The sequence below is a fragment of the Elgaria multicarinata genome, chromosome 3, assembly GCF_023053635.1.
Source record: "Elgaria multicarinata webbii isolate HBS135686 ecotype San Diego chromosome 3, rElgMul1.1.pri, whole genome shotgun sequence".
Classification (NCBI taxonomy): domain Eukaryota; kingdom Metazoa; phylum Chordata; class Lepidosauria; order Squamata; family Anguidae; genus Elgaria; species Elgaria multicarinata.
The window spans coordinates 20,215,786-20,232,831 of record NC_086173.1 but is presented as its reverse complement, the minus strand read 5'-3'; the positions used below and the strand labels follow the sequence as shown (position 1 = coordinate 20,232,831).

General features: G+C 45.7%; 1 protein-coding gene across 1 annotated transcript; it reads right to left on the bottom strand.

The window, feature by feature from the left end:
• Positions 1-554: 554 nt before the first annotated feature.
• Positions 555-16,463, bottom strand: IMP4 (IMP U3 small nucleolar ribonucleoprotein 4). The gene is made up of 9 exons (XM_063119548.1): positions 16,240-16,463; positions 14,813-14,921; positions 12,923-13,006; positions 12,236-12,345; positions 11,024-11,156; positions 9,365-9,519; positions 6,149-6,243; positions 4,526-4,599; positions 555-1,625 (listed from the first exon to the last, which is right to left on the bottom strand). The coding sequence occupies exons 1-9, from the start codon at positions 16,240-16,242 to the stop codon at positions 1,501-1,503; spliced, it is 888 nt and encodes a 295-aa protein (XP_062975618.1). The 5' UTR covers positions 16,243-16,463; the 3' UTR covers positions 555-1,500.
• Positions 16,464-17,046: the final 583 nt, after the last annotated feature.

The window sequence follows — 17,046 nt, the reverse complement described above, 5'->3', positions numbered from 1 at the left end:
CCTCACGATGCTGCCTGATGTCCCAGGTTTTCGTCTTTCTCCTCTTCTCATTTTAGGAATCCACTGCACGTGTGAGCAAGGGGTGGGGTGGGGTGGGGTAGAAGGAGAACTCATGAGAGCTTTGGGACTTTTGGTTATCTCCAAATTTCAGGTCTAGCAGACGCATCGTATCCACCCTCACACCATACTCCAATGGTAAAGTTTGAGTTCTCACATACTTTTGGCAAAGACAGCAAGCAGAGCAATTGAGGATGGGAAATACAGGGACGGAAGAAAAATAAAAAAAGGGAACTCTCCCTCCCAACTACTGGAAGCTTCGTGTCATTGGTTTTTCAGTCTGAACCTTCAGCTGTATTGCCTCTTTTCATATCTCTTTGCATCCATGAGAACGAAAGCTTCCTTTCCCCAAAACGGAAGAAAATGCCCCCTCCCCCGAAACTCCTGTAACACAAAGAGCTCTGTTTTCCCTCAAGCTGAGAGGTTCCAAACCATGCCAGATTTGGAGTCTATACTATAGTTTAACTCCTGTGAAGGAAGGCAATGAAGAGAGAAACTGGAACAAAACAGGAGGATTTATTGTATCAAAAATCTGCAAAGGTCAGTGTTGTAGAAAGGGCCCTTTCACACACACACACACACACACACACACAGTTGCTCCATCCCATGTAAATGCATCACAGAGTGGGCTTGGGCTGATAAAGCCTTAGAAAGGACATATTTTACTTCAGCAGAGTTGTGGGGTGGAATTTTCTTTTTTTAAATAACCTGTTCTCCCTTCCCTGCTCTCCAAAACTACTTCCTTCCATAGCTTCTGCTTTCTGGATGACACCATCTCTGGGATCCAACCCAAGGGAAGGCATTCCCTGTGAACTGAGTGATACACCTAACGAAACAAAGGGGGAAGAGGAAGAAGGGATTAAAGGACCCTGCTAATCCATTTTGCTATCTTTATGTTAGATACCATCTTTTTTTCAAACACTTCTAGGAAGCATTGCCTAGAAGGTCCCCTGGGGCAGGGAGAGGAAGAGGATTCCATCAGTTCTATCCTACCTGTTCCTTAATAGGACCAATGAATGTATCCTCCAGTCTTCATTCATTCTTATGATCAGCTATAAAAACAAAGTTCCCTCTGCTGTTGATATTGTCCTTGATATCCATTCTCTGGTGGCAATTCTGAAAGTTGTAATATAGCCCAGAATTTGTGCACCATCTCAAACCCCCAGCTAAATGGGGAGACAAAGCAGTAAGATGGGAGACATGCAACAGCCACTGCCACCTTGGACAAAACAGCAAGACCTTTGTGTAAGGATGGAGAGAGCTTCCCATTAGTGGGGACCCTTTGACTATTTAGGGAGGTTTTAGTCCTAGGAAAGATGGAAATAAAATGTATGCGCATAGAGCAAACCCAAAGAATCCAGTTCGTGTACAGCTCAAAACACAACTAACGTATGGCAACTCCTTGATGAGAAGGAGGTAAGGCCCAGGATAAAGAAATGCTGTTTAGAGTCCATGCTCCTCGGTGCTGAGGAACTTCCGCTTCTTGGCTGTGCGAGTATATGGGTGCCAGCGCCACTCCACATCAGCTGTGGACTCCTGCTCCAAGGTTCCCAGTTTGATCATATATACTACAATAAAAAAATGAAAACGTCAGTGTCTGGCTCTGTTCTACGCATTGCTCTGTGCATCAGAGAACTTAAACCTAGCAAATGTGTATTTGTCCAATTCAATTGCAGTTCCTGATTTTCTGCAGAAAAGTAAGATTTGGGCATGCTGGCCAACAAAGATTGGAATGATAATACTTTAAATCGCTTTCCCCATGCTCTCAGAGTATTTCACACATACACTGCGTATGGACAACACAATAAGTGATGGGTTAATAGTCATAGAATCATAGAATAGCAGAGTTGGAAGGGGCCTACAAGGCCATCGAGTCAACTCCAAGGTTCATTATCGAGGCGGTACTCCCCACACGGCCTGATTATAATCAACCGTGGTGTGGATTAAGGCCAGCGTTGAGTTGACTATTGGTTACCAGTGTGTTTCATGCATCCCCCAACTCAGTCCTTCTGCTGGTATCCCATAAGCCATTGCAAGTCCTGTCAGCTGGACTAGAGTGGCAGCCGCTACTTTGGTCACTCTTGCCAGGGGACTCTGTAGTCACCGAAAATAACCAACTGTGTGCGACGAAATAGTCAACACACGACATGATAACCAATGGTGGTTCAAATAATCAACTCTGCACAGCGTTGGTTATTTTGGCCGAACAACAAACCATGGTAAGAAAAAGGCCCGGCGGATGACACAATAATCAACAGTTGACTATTTAACCCACCGTTGGTTATTGTGTCATCCAAACCCAGACATAATCTCGGTATAAGAACTGCCCTTATGGAGATCACAGGTCCATCTAGGTCAGCAGTCCATCTAGAACAGCAGCCATAAGCACGGCCTGAAGGCAATGGCTATAGAATCTCTAGCACTTGGGACTCAGAAATATACTTCTGCAAACGGAGGAGAATCTTTCCTAAAACTATTTAAAGGTAGGCCTACTATGATAGTGGGAGGGGGCAGAGGATGAGAACCTCAATGTGTTCATGGTGGAGTGTAGAGAGTCAGTGTAGTGTAGTGGTTACATTGTTGGACTGGGACTTGGGAGGCCTGGGTTCTAGTCTCCGCTTGATCATGAAGCTTACTGGGTGACTTTGAGCCAGTCACTGACTCAGCCTAATCTACCTCACAGGGTTGTTGTGAAGATAAAAAAGAAAGGCCAGGTAAGCCACCTTGGGTTCCTTGCAGAAGGGGAAAAAAGGCTGGATATAAATGTAATAATAAAAATATTATTTTTATTATTTGGGCTATAATTCGAACCAAGGACTCAGATCTCATTGCTCCTAACTGCTAATAATAATATATTTATTTCTTACCCTCCTCTCCATTTTGATCGAGGCGGGGAACAACAGTAAGTATAAGATACATAAAATACTGATTAAAAACATAGTATACATTGTTAAAACATGCTAAAAAAACACATCCTAAAAGCATACTAAACATTAGCTTCATGAGGGAAGAGAGAAAAATTTATACATGGCCCTAAGAAATTATCCCCAATGAGAGGAAAGCCCAGCCTCAGTCTCCCTGTAGTTTCTAACCCTTCAAGAGATACAGCTTAAAACATTTTCAAAATGTGCCTCTGCGGCCAAGAGGGCTAGACTTTTTATTTATTTTATTACATTTATATACCGCCCCATAGCCGAAGCTCTCTGTGTGATTTACAAAAGTTAAAAACTGAACATTAAAAACAGATATACAAAAATTTAAAACCATCAAAAGCATAAAAATAACAATATCCTTTTAAAACAACTATTTGTTTTCCTGTTCCCAAAAGCAACTCAACAGGGGATTTCTTGGGAAGATAAATGTCATGGCAAAAACCTACCTCTGGATCCAGTTGTAAGGGTGCATATTGAAACCTATCCAATGCAAATGATTTAAGGAAGAATCCTGGGTCTGGAGTCGATCAGAAAGAAAGACAGCCAGTGCATAAGGCAGGATCCTTCCTCTAGGAAGCAGCCTCACACTCAAGAATAGAGGAATCCACATTAGCAGACCTCCACAGAAAAGAGCTTGCACTGTTTTAGCTAGAAAACTCTAAGGCTAAGGTGGAAATGCTGGTCCCCTTTTAGGGGAGGGAGAGAAAGAAACATACTTCAAACTCCTGCTAAACCTCCAGTTGCTTTTCTGTGGCACTGATATTGACATAACTTCAAGGGTTTGTATTTCCTGCAACCAAGTTGTGAGAAAATGTGTCCTTTTGTTTGCTGCAGAGAAAATAAGCTGCCTTAAACATTTGTGCCTGCTGCGCTAGCTTGCTTTTCACTTACAATCTAGTGCAATTTTTGAAGTGATTTCAAGCTGAATTTCAAGGAGTAATTATGTTGGTTACGGTTTTGCTTTTAACAACGAAGTATGGCGTTATCTCACTGCAAAAGGAGGAAAGAGGGCAAAGCAGCAGCAGCAGCCCTAAATGCCAGCAGAGCACACGGCTTCAGGTGACTCAAGTAGGAGCCAAACTGCGTGTTCAAATATATCAGTTTAGAATGGAAGTGCAGGGCAAGGGAAGGGGGAGTCACATAACTGAATGCACTCTCTCCCCCAAGTAAAAAAATTGTTATTCATGAAAAGCTGGCACATCAAGGGGGATGGTTAAAGTAGGGTGACCATATGGAAAGGAGGACAGGGCTCCCGTATCTTTAACAGTCGTATTAAAAAGGGAATTTCAGCAGGTGTCCTTAGTATGCACGCAGCACCTGGTGACATTCCCTCTTCATCACAACAGTTAAAGCTGCAGGAGCCCTGCCCTCTTTTGTATCAGATCACTCTAGTATAACTCCTCAGCCACACGTGGGGAGTAAAGTATTATTGTCCCCACGTGTGGCTGAGGCTGAAGGAACAGCCCCTTGTGCGAGGGTGTGGTGGACGCAAGGCTTCCTAATTTAGAGCTCACACTCTTGAAAATGTTACTTACGCTTCATCTCAAACCTTGGCCCAACCTCGGTGAGCTCCACGTTCCGGTGATCGGTCTTCTTGTAGACGTGGTGCCTGCCCCAGAAATGTATTATGGGTAAGGTAAAAGAGTAAGCGCTAGAAGCGTCAGTAAAGTATCATGTTCCTAAACCAGCGCCCCCTTGGGGAAAACTCATCTGAGGACCTCCAGCTGGCCTCGGACTGCCTCTAAGCCTGCCTTCTTCAACCTGATGCCCTCCAAATCCATTGGACTACAACTCCCATCATACCCCAGCCAGCATGGTCATAGGGAAGTCTGCTTTAAGCTTCTTCTACTTGTTTATCATATTTTCTGGTGGACCAGTCCCAGCCACTAAGACATGCTGGTGGACCAGTCCCAGCCACAGTGCACATAGACACTATCCTAGGGAGACCCAGGCACTGGAAGTGGGGGCACCAGTGGCCAAAGAAAGCTCAGAACCAGTTTATTCAGCAGACTCAGCACGACTACTCCTGGGCTGGACCCACTTCCAGCTGAAGGCAGGACATGGCATGTTTGAATGTGTTAAGAATTCTCCTCCTATACATAGCAAAATAGCAGGTCAGGAAAAAAGGTAAGTATGAAACCTTCCCAGTGTGCCCATTCTGTATGTGCAAGGAGGTTTCTCATTGGGCAATTCCTCATCTGCAGCATCAAGTGGGACATCCCATGAAAAAGTTGTGCCACTAGATTCTGCTTGATGGTACAAGCCAGCCCTCAGAAAAGTAAAAAGGGGATCTAGTCCGACTTCATTCTCCCCTCCCAGAAGGAGGGGTCAGGCAGTCGATGTTGTGCCACATGGAACATATGAGCTGGGTAGACAGTTGCCTGCATGCCAAAGGAATTGAGATGGCTCAGCTAAGTTTTGCTTCCCCTGCAGAGCCTGTGGAGGAGGCTTGTGCCATCTCACTGCAGGTGGCCAAAAGTCTGAATAAAATAACTTGCGGCTCAAATTAATGGGAGCATTGGCAAAAGTGAGGTGAAACGGCTTCCCTTCAATTGTGTCTTGATGGGGGCAAATGGAGGCAGGCGCAAAAAATCAACAGTAGTCCCTCTGGCTGCCATTTTGTCTTGCCTCAGAACCCCCTGGAATGATCCTCCTCCGCCTCTCCAATTTATCCTCACAACAACAACCCTGTGAGGTGGGTTGGGCTGAGAGTCTGTGACTGGCCCAAAGTCACCCAGTGGGTTTCCAAGGCCGAGTGGGGACTCGGATCTCCCAACTCCCAGTACAACACTTTAGCCACTACGCCACATTGGCTGTCACGGGGATGCGGAAGTGAAATTATGCATGGCCACATTCTTGTAACTATGGTAAAATCATATATCCAGATAAAGTATTTATCCAGATAAAGTGTTGCCCATGATGACAAAGAGCAATAAAAATGGCAACTGGCAGCAGAAAAGAGCTGGGGCGGGGAGAACACCAGTGAGTTTTGCACCCCTCTGCCTTCAAAATTCACCTTCACTCCCTCAAAAAAAAAAAAAAAAGCCAAAATGCTCCCCTCACCAACCGACTTTTGTTGCATTATAAATGGACCCATAAAGGAGAGGGAGCCATTTTCATTCAACCCCAGTTGGAATGCTAGACAAGGCGGCACATACCGGAAGGAGATGTAATCCTCTTGGTTGGCAAAGGTGATGACACGCTTGCTGTCATCTTTGGGCACCGGAAACAAGTATTTGAGGATGCTGGTGACCTGAGGGAGACGGAGAAGGTGGGGAATCAGGCCTTCCAGTAGTTTGGAAGTGAGAGCTGCCCATTCCCACGGCTAAGGCAAGCAGAATTAAGCCAGCCTGCAAGTCTATGCAAGTAAGCAAAATTGAACCAAGACATTCAGAGATATGACGACCCAACAAGGTTTGCCTAGGCGGGTGAGTTCAGGTTCATAACAACATAGCTAGAAATCTCTTGGGACTGCACCACCTTTCCACCACCATCACCCCACCTCAGCTAAAAGAACATAAGAAGAGGCCCGATGGCTCAATCTAAGGCTGCAATCCGAGTCCCACTTACCTGGGTGTAAGCTCCATTGAACTCATGGACAGCCCTCTCCCCCATAAATCTGTCTAACCCTTTCCTAATTGTTATATTTAAGAAGCTATACAACAGTAACAAAAAGTTAACTTTCAGACGCAGAAGGTTTTTTCCAAACTTGTTCTTGCCCTTGTGATGTCTACAATCAAGTAGACTTTGTAGATAGGCAATTACCGGTGTACACAATATGCTGTTTTCTACTTTTGGGCAAGGACTGTCTAATGCTTCTTTAAAAGATCTCTATCTTGATGGCCGTCACATTCCAGGGCAAATGACTGCCATAAGTGATGTGTACCTTATGTGAAACAGTACTTCTTTCTGTCTGTTTTGAACCTATAGCCTATCAATTTCATTGGGTGTCTCTGAATTCTACCATTGTAAGGGGAGGAGAGAGATCTATTCATATTCTCAATAGTATTCATAATTTTTAAAGCTTCTGTCATGCTGCAGACACTTTGTCTACAGTCCTGTATCCACTTTCCTAAGAGTACACCCCACTGAACTCAATGGGACTGACTCCTGAGTAGGCATGCAGGTGTGTGCTAAAAGTTGTCTTCTTTCTAAACTAAAAACCCTGAGCTTTACCAATTCTGGGGTCATCAACGTGGTGGTGCCTGTGGGCACCAATGTACCTACTGAAATTCCCCTTAGTGTCCACCAAAATCCCTTATCCCTCCCCTAATGTTTACATTTTTCATCATCTTTTTTTTTTTTAACCTTGGCCAGTTTTTGAGAATGTTCAGAGTATGAATAGATCTCTCCCTATAATGCTACTACAACTCAGGTTCACTTAATGAAATTGATAGGCTGTAGCTTCAGACAAAAAAAAAGTCTTTACTTTCTGATCCCAGAATGCCTCTGGGCCCCATATGGCGCCCATAATATTTTCTCAAATTACAAAATGCGCCCACCAGTCCAAAAAGGGTTTGGGATGCCTGTGTCCAATCCCTTGATTATTTGAGTTTCTCTTTTTTAAGTCTTTTCCAACACTACATTATTTTTTTGAGATAGCACAACCAGAATTGCACATAGTATCCCAAATACAGCTGCACCATCAGATGTTATTGGATGGCAGGTCCCGTCAACCAGCATGAGATGATGGGTACCGCAGGGCTCAGTCCTGGGCCCTGTGCTCTTCAACATTTTAATGCATGATTTGGATGAGGAGCTGCAGGGAACGCTCATCAAATTTGCAGATGACACAAAATTGGGTGGGATAGCTAATGTGAGAAGGATCTTGGAATTGTTGTAGATCACAAGCTGAATATGAGCCAACAGAGTGATATGGCTGCAAAAAAAGCAAATGCTATTTTGTGGTACATTAATAGAAGCATAGCTTCCAAATCACACGAGGTACTGGTTCCCCTCTATTTGGCACTTATTAGGCCTCATCTTGAGTATTGTGTCCAGTTCTAGGCATCACACTTCAAGAAGGTTGCAGACAAGCTGGAGCGTGTTCAGAGGAGGGCAACAAGGATGATCAGGGTCTGGAAACAAAGCCCTATGAGGAGTGACTGAAAGAACTGGGCATGTTTAGCCTGGAGAAGAGAAGATTGAGGGGACACATGATAGCACTCTTCAAATACTTGAAAGGTTGTCAGACAGAGGAAGGCCAGGAACTCTTCTCGATCATCCCAGAGTGCAGGACACGGAATAATGGGCTCCAGTTACAGGAAGCCAGATTCCAGCTGGACATCAGGAAAAACTTCCTGACTGTTAGAGCAGTACAACACTAGAATGCCTCTCCCACACTAGGGGCATTCAAGAGGCAGCTGGACAGCCATCTGTCAGGGATGCTTTAAAGTGGATTCCTGCATTAAGCAGGGGGTTGGACTTGATGGCCTTGTAGGCCCCTTCCAACTCTACTATTCTATGATTCTAATATCTGGAAGACTAGAAGTCACCCAACCCTCACATACATATATGTCCTTGCCACGACACAGGCTCTGAACACCAGACCTCACGTCTGCCACCACTTCTTATGGGGCGACACAGGCTCTGAACACCAGACCCAGCCGAGGCTACTCCCTGCTCAAGCTAAGCACCACCGCTTGATATGCCTGAGGCAAGGGATAAAACCCACCTTCCTCCAAACTATGTGGAGAAAGGGGTTAAAATGGAGAATGTATTTTAATATATATAATAATGCGCTGTGAGTTATATCCGCTTAGGTGAATGATTGTCAGAGTGGGTGTTATATGTGTAAACTTAAGATGATAAATGCCAAACAGACACGTGGGATTTTGGTGGTAGTTTAAAAACAAAACAAAATTTATTTTTAAAAGTTCATAAGCTTTGTTTCAAATAACAACATTTAAAAACCTTTTTGAAACCTTTCATACAATCCGGTCACTCTCACATTCGCGCTTTCCTTTTTCTCACACAATCACTCTCGAACTTTCTTTATTATCAGTATTGATTAATATACTTCCACTACACTGACCCTCAAATTTCCCAGAACTTAAGTACCATAAACACAGAGAGCACTACAGACTCTAAGAGTACCTAACAAGTCTCCCTGAAAAGCTTTCCTGAAAAGGACAAGAACAAGAACTCACAATCCCCTCAGTCATTCCCTTATATATATCACTCCTCCCCACTCCCAAGACATTCTAACTCCGCCCACTCAGGCCAACATTCTACAAACCACAGACTTACAAACTGCAGACATACATTTGGAATTGACTTGTGGGGTGTAACGCCACAGTCCTGTTATACTCAACCCCTTTCTTATTAACTCCCGATCACCAACTTTGCCCTTTTGACTGCCCACTGCCTCTTACCCGCTGGCCGAGACGGGACGTGAAGTTGTGGAAGACGAGGTGGGGGTGAGCCTCCGACATGGTGCCGATGTCCGGAATGTCGTGGCGCATGACCACATTGCAGAGCGTGAAGTAGGCAGTGGGGCCAAAGGGCAGGTGGCTGACAATGAGCCCATCTACATGGCGAGAAAGAGGCGGAGTGGTTAGCCCCAGCGCTGCTAGCAACGAAAAGGCCAGATTTATTTATGGACTTAAAATATTTATCGGCCGCCTTTCAGGGCAGAAGCCCTCCCAAGGCGGCATACAACAACGAAACACACAACAAAAACGTATGCGGTATTAAGAACGATAAAAACGCTAGAACACAATAAAAACGGCAACAGCAGCAACAGGAGCAAGCATATCAGGGAAGGTCAGCATAAAATAGCTTGTTTTCAGGGCCTTCTTAAAAACCTGCTGTGATTTGACCTGGCAAACCACACTTGTTCCAGAGATGTGGGGCCACTGCAGAAAAGGCCCTCTCTCGTGTGGTCAGCCACCTAATCATCATCATCATCATCATCATCATCATTATTTGTATCCTGCCTTTTGCCCAATGCTGGGCCTCAAGGCAGCATTACAAAATTAAAACATAAACAGGTAAAAGCTAGAAGTAAATATACAAAAGTTAGAAATATAATTAAATGCATTTCACTATTAAAACATTTCAACATTTTAAATACATATTAAATTTTAAAAGTCTTAAACAAGGTCCACATTATTAAGCAAAGGCCTGCTGGAAAACGAAAGTTTTTGCCTGCCTCCGAAACTGCTCTCGCAGGTGGGCAAATGAGAAGGGCCTCTCTCTCTCTTCCTGATCTTAAAGCGCAGGCAGGCTGATATGGGTGAAGGTGGTCCTTCAAGTAACTTGGTCCCAACCCTTTTATGGCTTTAAAGGTCAAAGCCAACACCTTAAATTGGGCTCAGAAACACACAGGTCACCAGTGCAACTCGTGCAGTGTAGGCCTCATACGGCCGAATTACCTTGCCCCCACCAACACCACCCCAAAGCGTGGAAGGCAACACCCTGCTATAAGTGCTCAGCCTGCTGCTGTGAGGGAAGGAGAGATTGTCCAGTACAGGGGTGGGCAACTTGTGGCTGTCCAGATATTTGGGCCTACAACTACCACCAGCCCTAACCAGCATAGCAAGAATGAGGGATCATGGGAGTTGTAGGCCAAAACACCCGGAGGGCCACAAGTTGCCAACCAGTTCCACCCCAACCCAATGCACATAGGAACCTGCCTCATACAGAGTCTTCACACATCGAGTTCAGCATTGCCGACTCTGCACTGACTGGCAGGGTTTCAGCGAGAGGCTCAAACATAGGATATTTGACATGAGAACTGTCTGCTCTCCCAGTGAGCTACAGCCATTTCCCCCTGATCCAACTTAGACTACAGGGAGCCAACCAAGCTCAGAAAAAAAACCCTGGCCAAGCAAATAGCTCTGCATCCCTCATGCAAGTGAGCTAAGCGATGCACCGTACACGTAAAACATTCAAACGGCTCCACCCTCCCATGCTGCAAGCAAGATAAAGCAGCAGGCCATACTTACTACTGTCGACTCTCAGCTCCCTAAAAAGACACGCCCACTGACGCCATGCCAGCCCACCTGCTCGCCCCTGGTCTAGTCACTTACCGGGCATCCCCCTGTGTTCATGCACCACCAGCAGGTCGGTGACCCCATTGGCCTTGCAGGCGCGGACCAGGGCGCCCACCTCGTGCCGGCCTCGGTTCATGCGCTGGGCCCCAGGGAAAACTAGCTTGACCTCCTAAATGGGAAGGATGTGGGAGAGAGAAATGGAAGCAAGTCACACAAACACAGATTCATGGTCTGGTGTAACCCACCGTCACCATACTGGGCTGGCACCGATTAAGAGGATGGCATGTGTCTGCCTGAAATGTCATCCTCAAACCTGGAAGCCCAAGGGCCTTCTGCCCCAAGTGAAGGAGAGACATGATAGAGGTGTACAAAATTATGCATGGTGTGGAGAACGTAGACAGGGAGACATTTTTCTCCCTCTCCCATAATACTAGAACCCGGGGTCATCCCATGAAGTGGATTGGTGGGAGATTCAGGACAGATAAAAGGAAGGACTTCTTCACGCAGCGCATAGTTAAATTATGGAACTCACTACCACAGGATGTAGTGATGGCCACCAATTTGGATGGCTTTAAATGGGGGTTTGATAAATTCCTGGAGGTGAATGCTATCAATGGCTACTAGCCCTGATGGTTGTGTGCTATCTCCAGTATTCAAGGCAGAAGCCTGCAGTTGCTGGGGAACATGAGTGGGAGGGTGCTGTTACACTCATGTCCTGCTTGTGGGTCCCTGGTCAACAGCTGGTTGGCCACTGTATGAACAGTGTGCTGGACTAGATGGAGCCTTGGTCTGATCCAGCATGGCATTTATGTTCTTATGAGAGGCACTCTGCGCATACTCAGAGGCATTCTGTTGCCACTTTCCCATAGTTCTGAACTGAGTCTTGGCTCTAGTGTAACCTTTCCCAACCCAGTGCCCTCCAAATGTTTTGGACTAGAACTCCCATCAGTTATAGGCAGCATGGCCAATGCTCAGGAATGATGGGAGTTGTAGTCCCAAACATCTGGAAGAAGGCTGCTCTAGGGGGACCCCAACCAAGCCTTCCAGGCTAGGCCAGGCAGAGGTCCTTTAGCTGAACTTGGGAAGTAAGATCAAGAATTCATCTCAGGACTTCATCTAGGCAAAGTATGAACTCTACCACAAAGCCCCCAAGAGAGAGGAAGGGCACCAATCCGGCTTCATCTCCAACTTTCCTCCCTCCCTCTGCGCCCTACACCGGAAGGGAAGAAGGACCTGTCACTGACTTACTTTGGCAAACATCTTGAGACGGGAGCTGGGGTCACGGGAGGTGGTGACCATGATGCGAGGATCCTCCACACCCGCCCAGCGGTACTCATCATCCACGTGGCTCATCACTCCTGGGGGGCAACACAAGAATTACAGACTCCTAACAAATAAACAAACAGCTCCCCCCCCCCCCACACACACACAGCAGGTCCACTAGTCTTCCAACGCAGCGGAAACCAAATTTGGGTTAGGGAGAAGGGCAGCGATGATTCATTTTTCGAAAAGGTAAACAAAGTACTATGGGTTGAGGTCACTTAAAAGCCCAAGCTCTGATCAAGCACCCATATGGTTAGGAAGGGATTGGCTGTGTGGTTAGTCAGAGGTAAGGATGGGAGAGACAGGGATGGGCCCCGTTCAGAAAACACCTTAAACCATGGTTTTAATCACGATGGTTAAGCCAGAAAGCCTGGCTGTGTTCAGAAGACACCTTAAACCATGGCTTAACCATGGTGAATAAAGCAAAAAGCCTTATTCACTGTGGTTAAAGCCATGGTTTAAGGTGTCTTCTGAACACGGCTTGACTTCCTGGCTTAACCACTATGGTGTCTTTAAGGTGTCTTCTGAATGGGCCCATGCTCAAACTCACAAAAGCCCTCCGAACGCAGCCAGCTGGCAGGGAAAACGGTTTCACTGGAGTGAGCCACTCACCTTCTCCGCCCTCGTCATCAAACTCAATCGCCTTCTGGAGCGCGAGAGCCTCCTTCCGCAATTCCGTGGGGATCAGGCAGTTCTCTGGAAGGAGAAAACAAAGTGGACTGATGAAAAACAGAGACAAGGCCAGGGGATGCACCACTCCCCAGCCAGGCGGCCCACTTGCCCACCACTTCTTGTATATCAGTGTTTTTAATTGTGCTTTTCCATTTATTTATTTTTACAATTGGTTTAATCAAGCTTTTGCTTTAATCTCGGTCTTATTATGATTCGCCACCATAAGTGCCAGTTTGGTGGAAAGGCAGGATATAGATCAAATAAATAAATAAAAAATCATGAACTCTGGGGGTGGGTTGCCTGGAAAGGCTCTTTCAATGGCCTTTCGAAAAGGTGCATTTATAACAGACCTTCCCTCTAAAGAGCTAATTTTATATATGGTTCTCTCCCTCCCTGCTATTTTACCCCCACAACAGCCCAGTGAGGTAGGCTAGGCTGAGAGTTTCAGGGCTGAGCGAACCTGGGCTTACCCAGTTCTAGTACACAATCTGTGATTAGAGCGCGTGATAAAGACCAAGAAAATGCAGGTTCAAATCCCCACTGAGCCAAGAAGCTCACTGGAGGATACCTCTCAACCTAACCTACCTAAAAAGGGATGTTGGGAGTATAAAATGGTGGCAGAGCGGGGAGGGAAGAACCTTGTAAGCCACCTTGTGCTCCTTGGAGGAAAGCCGGGATACAAATGTAATAAACAAACAAATAAATAATGCATACTACGATGGCTCTGTACTCAACCATCCCACTGCGTTCAGTGGGGCTTGCTCCCAAGTAAGGAGGTATGGCATTGCAGATTTAGAGACATGTAGCACTTATACAGCATAAACTAGGTGTGCAAGTTGCTTCACAGAGATTATACCTGTAAGCCTTACAACAGTCCTAGGCCCTTTCTACACCATTCGTTTTTCGAGGGATCATCCCTGTGTGTTCAAATGATGCACAGGGGATCCCGCAAGCAGGGAGGGATAATTTCTCCACTTCCCCTCCATTTACCTGCAGTCCTGGGATGATCCCGAGGACCATGGGAGGTGTGGGCGCCCATCCCAGCTTCTTCCCTCCTCCCGAGTAGCGGGGGTCATCAGAGGGAAGGAGCCGGGATGGGGGGAGTCCAGGGCCATCGGGAGTATGGTGGGGAGCAGGGTCAGGGCTTTTTTCTTTTCTTTACCTTAATTTTCACTGGAGCGCAAGTGCACTCCAGCTCTTCCTCTTTTTTAAAAAAATGGCCGCCGTGACAAGTGCGATGCCCAGGATATCACACAGCCCATGTGGACTGAGGGTGATGATCCCAGAATCAGGTAAGTCCAGGATTGCCCCCTCTCCCTCCCTCTACACCCGTAGGTATAAAAAGGTCCCTAGTCTATCTCCAGTCCTTTGGGAACTAGAGATATGAAGGATCTGGATGAAATTAAACCATCCCATGCCCCAGCGGATAGGGGACATACGTGGCCTCCATGTGCTACTTTGAATGAAGCATGTAGGTTTCCAAAAAGAAAAGAAAAATAAAGTTATAGTTCTGTAAATTCTAAAGCTGGAAAGAGGGTGAGCATCAAAGCTGGCAGTTTATGAAGGCCAACTGGTCCTCAGTCTTCAGATTGCCATTATTATTATTATTATTACATTTTTATACCACCCCATAGCTGAAGCTCTCTGGGCAATTTAAAATATTAAAACATTAAAACCAGTATACAAAATTTAAAGCCATAAAAACATAAAACAGACAGTATACACGAATCATATGTATACACAACATACATCTAAAACCCCACCAAAAAAAATATCTCTCCCAAAACACACACAAATTTTGCACAGATGAAACTTAATAATAGAACATACCATCTAGGGCTTTCTTGATTTTTTCCTTCTTGTCCTGGACAGCCCGGAGCTTTTCCTCTTGGGCTTTACGGTAGAGATACTCTCGCCGTTGACGGGCTTCTCGGCGCAACTGAAAGAACACAAAGGCATGAACAAAAGCACGGAGAACATCTCCCCCATACACACAACTTTCCCATTCAAGGAATCTTTAGCAACAGAAAAAGGATAGATTCCTCCGCTTGGAAGCACGATGCATCCAGACACAAGACACAATCCAGCACAGCCTAAGACTGCAATCCTATGTCCACTTACCTGGGAGTACGTGCCATTGAAATCAAATGGATGCACTTTTGGGTAGACATGTGAAAATGTGCAAAATCAGTGTCCGAAAGTTCGCATTTCAAATGGGTTTAGACATTCCCAACCCCTGTGTTAGATTGCGACCATCACAGCTTGGGCCTGAATCCCAGAAGGGGAAATACAAACTAACACAACTATCCTTCCAGAAATTGTCACAATACATTTATTAGTCTGTAAGGACACAATCCTATGCATGCTTAGACAGGGAAAAAAAGTTTGGCTGGGGCACGCTGGGAGTTGTAGGACGTTTTTCTGTCTAAACAGGCATAGGATTGCGCCCTAAGATGCCAAAAGAGTCTTGGGTGAACATGGCTATCCCTCTGGAATTAGTCATTTCTAGGTCCACATATTTGTTCCAAATTTAGAACTACGATCACCTCGTAGAATCATAGAATAGCAGAGTTGGAAGGGGCCTATAAGACCAACGAGTCCAATCCCCTGCTCGATGCAGGAATCCTCATGGCGCCATGGGTCGCAGCCCATGCAGGTTCTGCAACATAAATTAGATTAACATTGTATACAGCCCCTTGTTTGCAAACACTGCCATGGATTAGGATCACTGATTCAACACAGCAGCAGCTAATCCTAATTAAAGCTACAATCCTGTACCCAATTACCTGAGAGTTAAGCCCCATTGGATGCAATGGGACTTGCTTCTGAGTAGAGGATTGCACTGCAAGCTATTTCTCGCTCAGACCACGCAGCGGTTCTCAGCCTCTGGGTCGGGACCCCTTTGGGGGTCGAACGACCCTTTCACAGGGGTCGCCTAAGACCATTGGAAAACACATATTTCCGATGGTCTTAGGAAACTGTATTGACTGAACTATGTCATGTATCATCTTTTGTATTATTAAAGCTATTGTTATGTATTATTTTCATTAGCAAACCATCCCATGACAATGAATCATGTAGAGAAGAACGAAAATAATTTTATGGTTGGGGGTCACCACAACATGAGGAACTGTATTAAAGGGTCGCGGCATTAGGAAGATTGAGAACCACTGCGCTACAGCATTTCTTTATCACTTCTCCTGACAGCAAAAGCTGCTCAAAACCCCCACTTCACAACGCAAGCATTAAATCCTTACCATGATGTCCCCCAGATCATCCAAGACACGACCACGTGGAATTAGATTTCACCCACTTCCTCCCGTGGTAGTACTTCTCAATGGTCAGAACATCCCGACCTATAAGAGAAGAGGATGCAAACGAAAGGGGCTGGCTATTTGCCCACAGGAAAGATGGCAGAACAAAAGGAAGGAGAGAACGGATTACGCGCGGTGCCACTGTCAATCGTGGCGACCAAAGTGCTCACTCAATAGGGTGGGACGAAAAGGGCTCTACAATTGGTTCTCTAGTTAGACTTCCGGTTTCCAAATGCATTTGGTAGAAACCTCCATCTTCGGGGCAAAAGTGGTGAAATACAACTGAATTCATGTAAAATGGTGAGACTTAACTTCTTCATTCCCTGCCTCTTTCTTTCTTCTCCAACAACCTCACCCCCTTTTCTTTTAAACAACCCCGAGTTCTATTTCAGCAACATCTAGTGAGACCGCAAAAGAAGCACCGAAGCGAAAGCGAGACTCTTAACTCCGTCCTAATTCTACTTTCATTTTGATGTAATTCCACCTCGCAACTGGAGGATTCTAATCAGAACCAGAAGTGAGGGTCTCTGCAGTACTTGATGTTTCCACCTCTTTGGTAAGAGGCAGGCTGGATCGGCTTCGATCACCCTTGTCCAAGATGGCCGTCAAGACATCAGCAATTGCATTAACACAAAGAGTTGTACCTTAACAAAGATGGCCGCCACTCAGGGGCCCATAGAGATAAGGCAAAAAGAAAAAGAAGTGGGAGTGCTTCAAAAAGGGAAGTTACGGTGCCCGTTATCCGAAGAC

Excerpts from the sequence above, each read along its gene's own strand:
- IMP4 (XM_063119548.1), bottom strand. Across the intron at positions 9,520-11,023 it reads TGAACACAGGGGGATGCCCG|ATGGGCTCATTGTCAGCCAC; the intron begins GTAAGTGACTAG and ends CTCGCCATGTAG. Across the intron at positions 6,244-9,364 it reads CGTCCCGTCTCGGCCAGCGG|GTCACCAGCATCCTCAAATA; the intron begins GTAAGAGGCAGT and ends CGTCTCCCTCAG.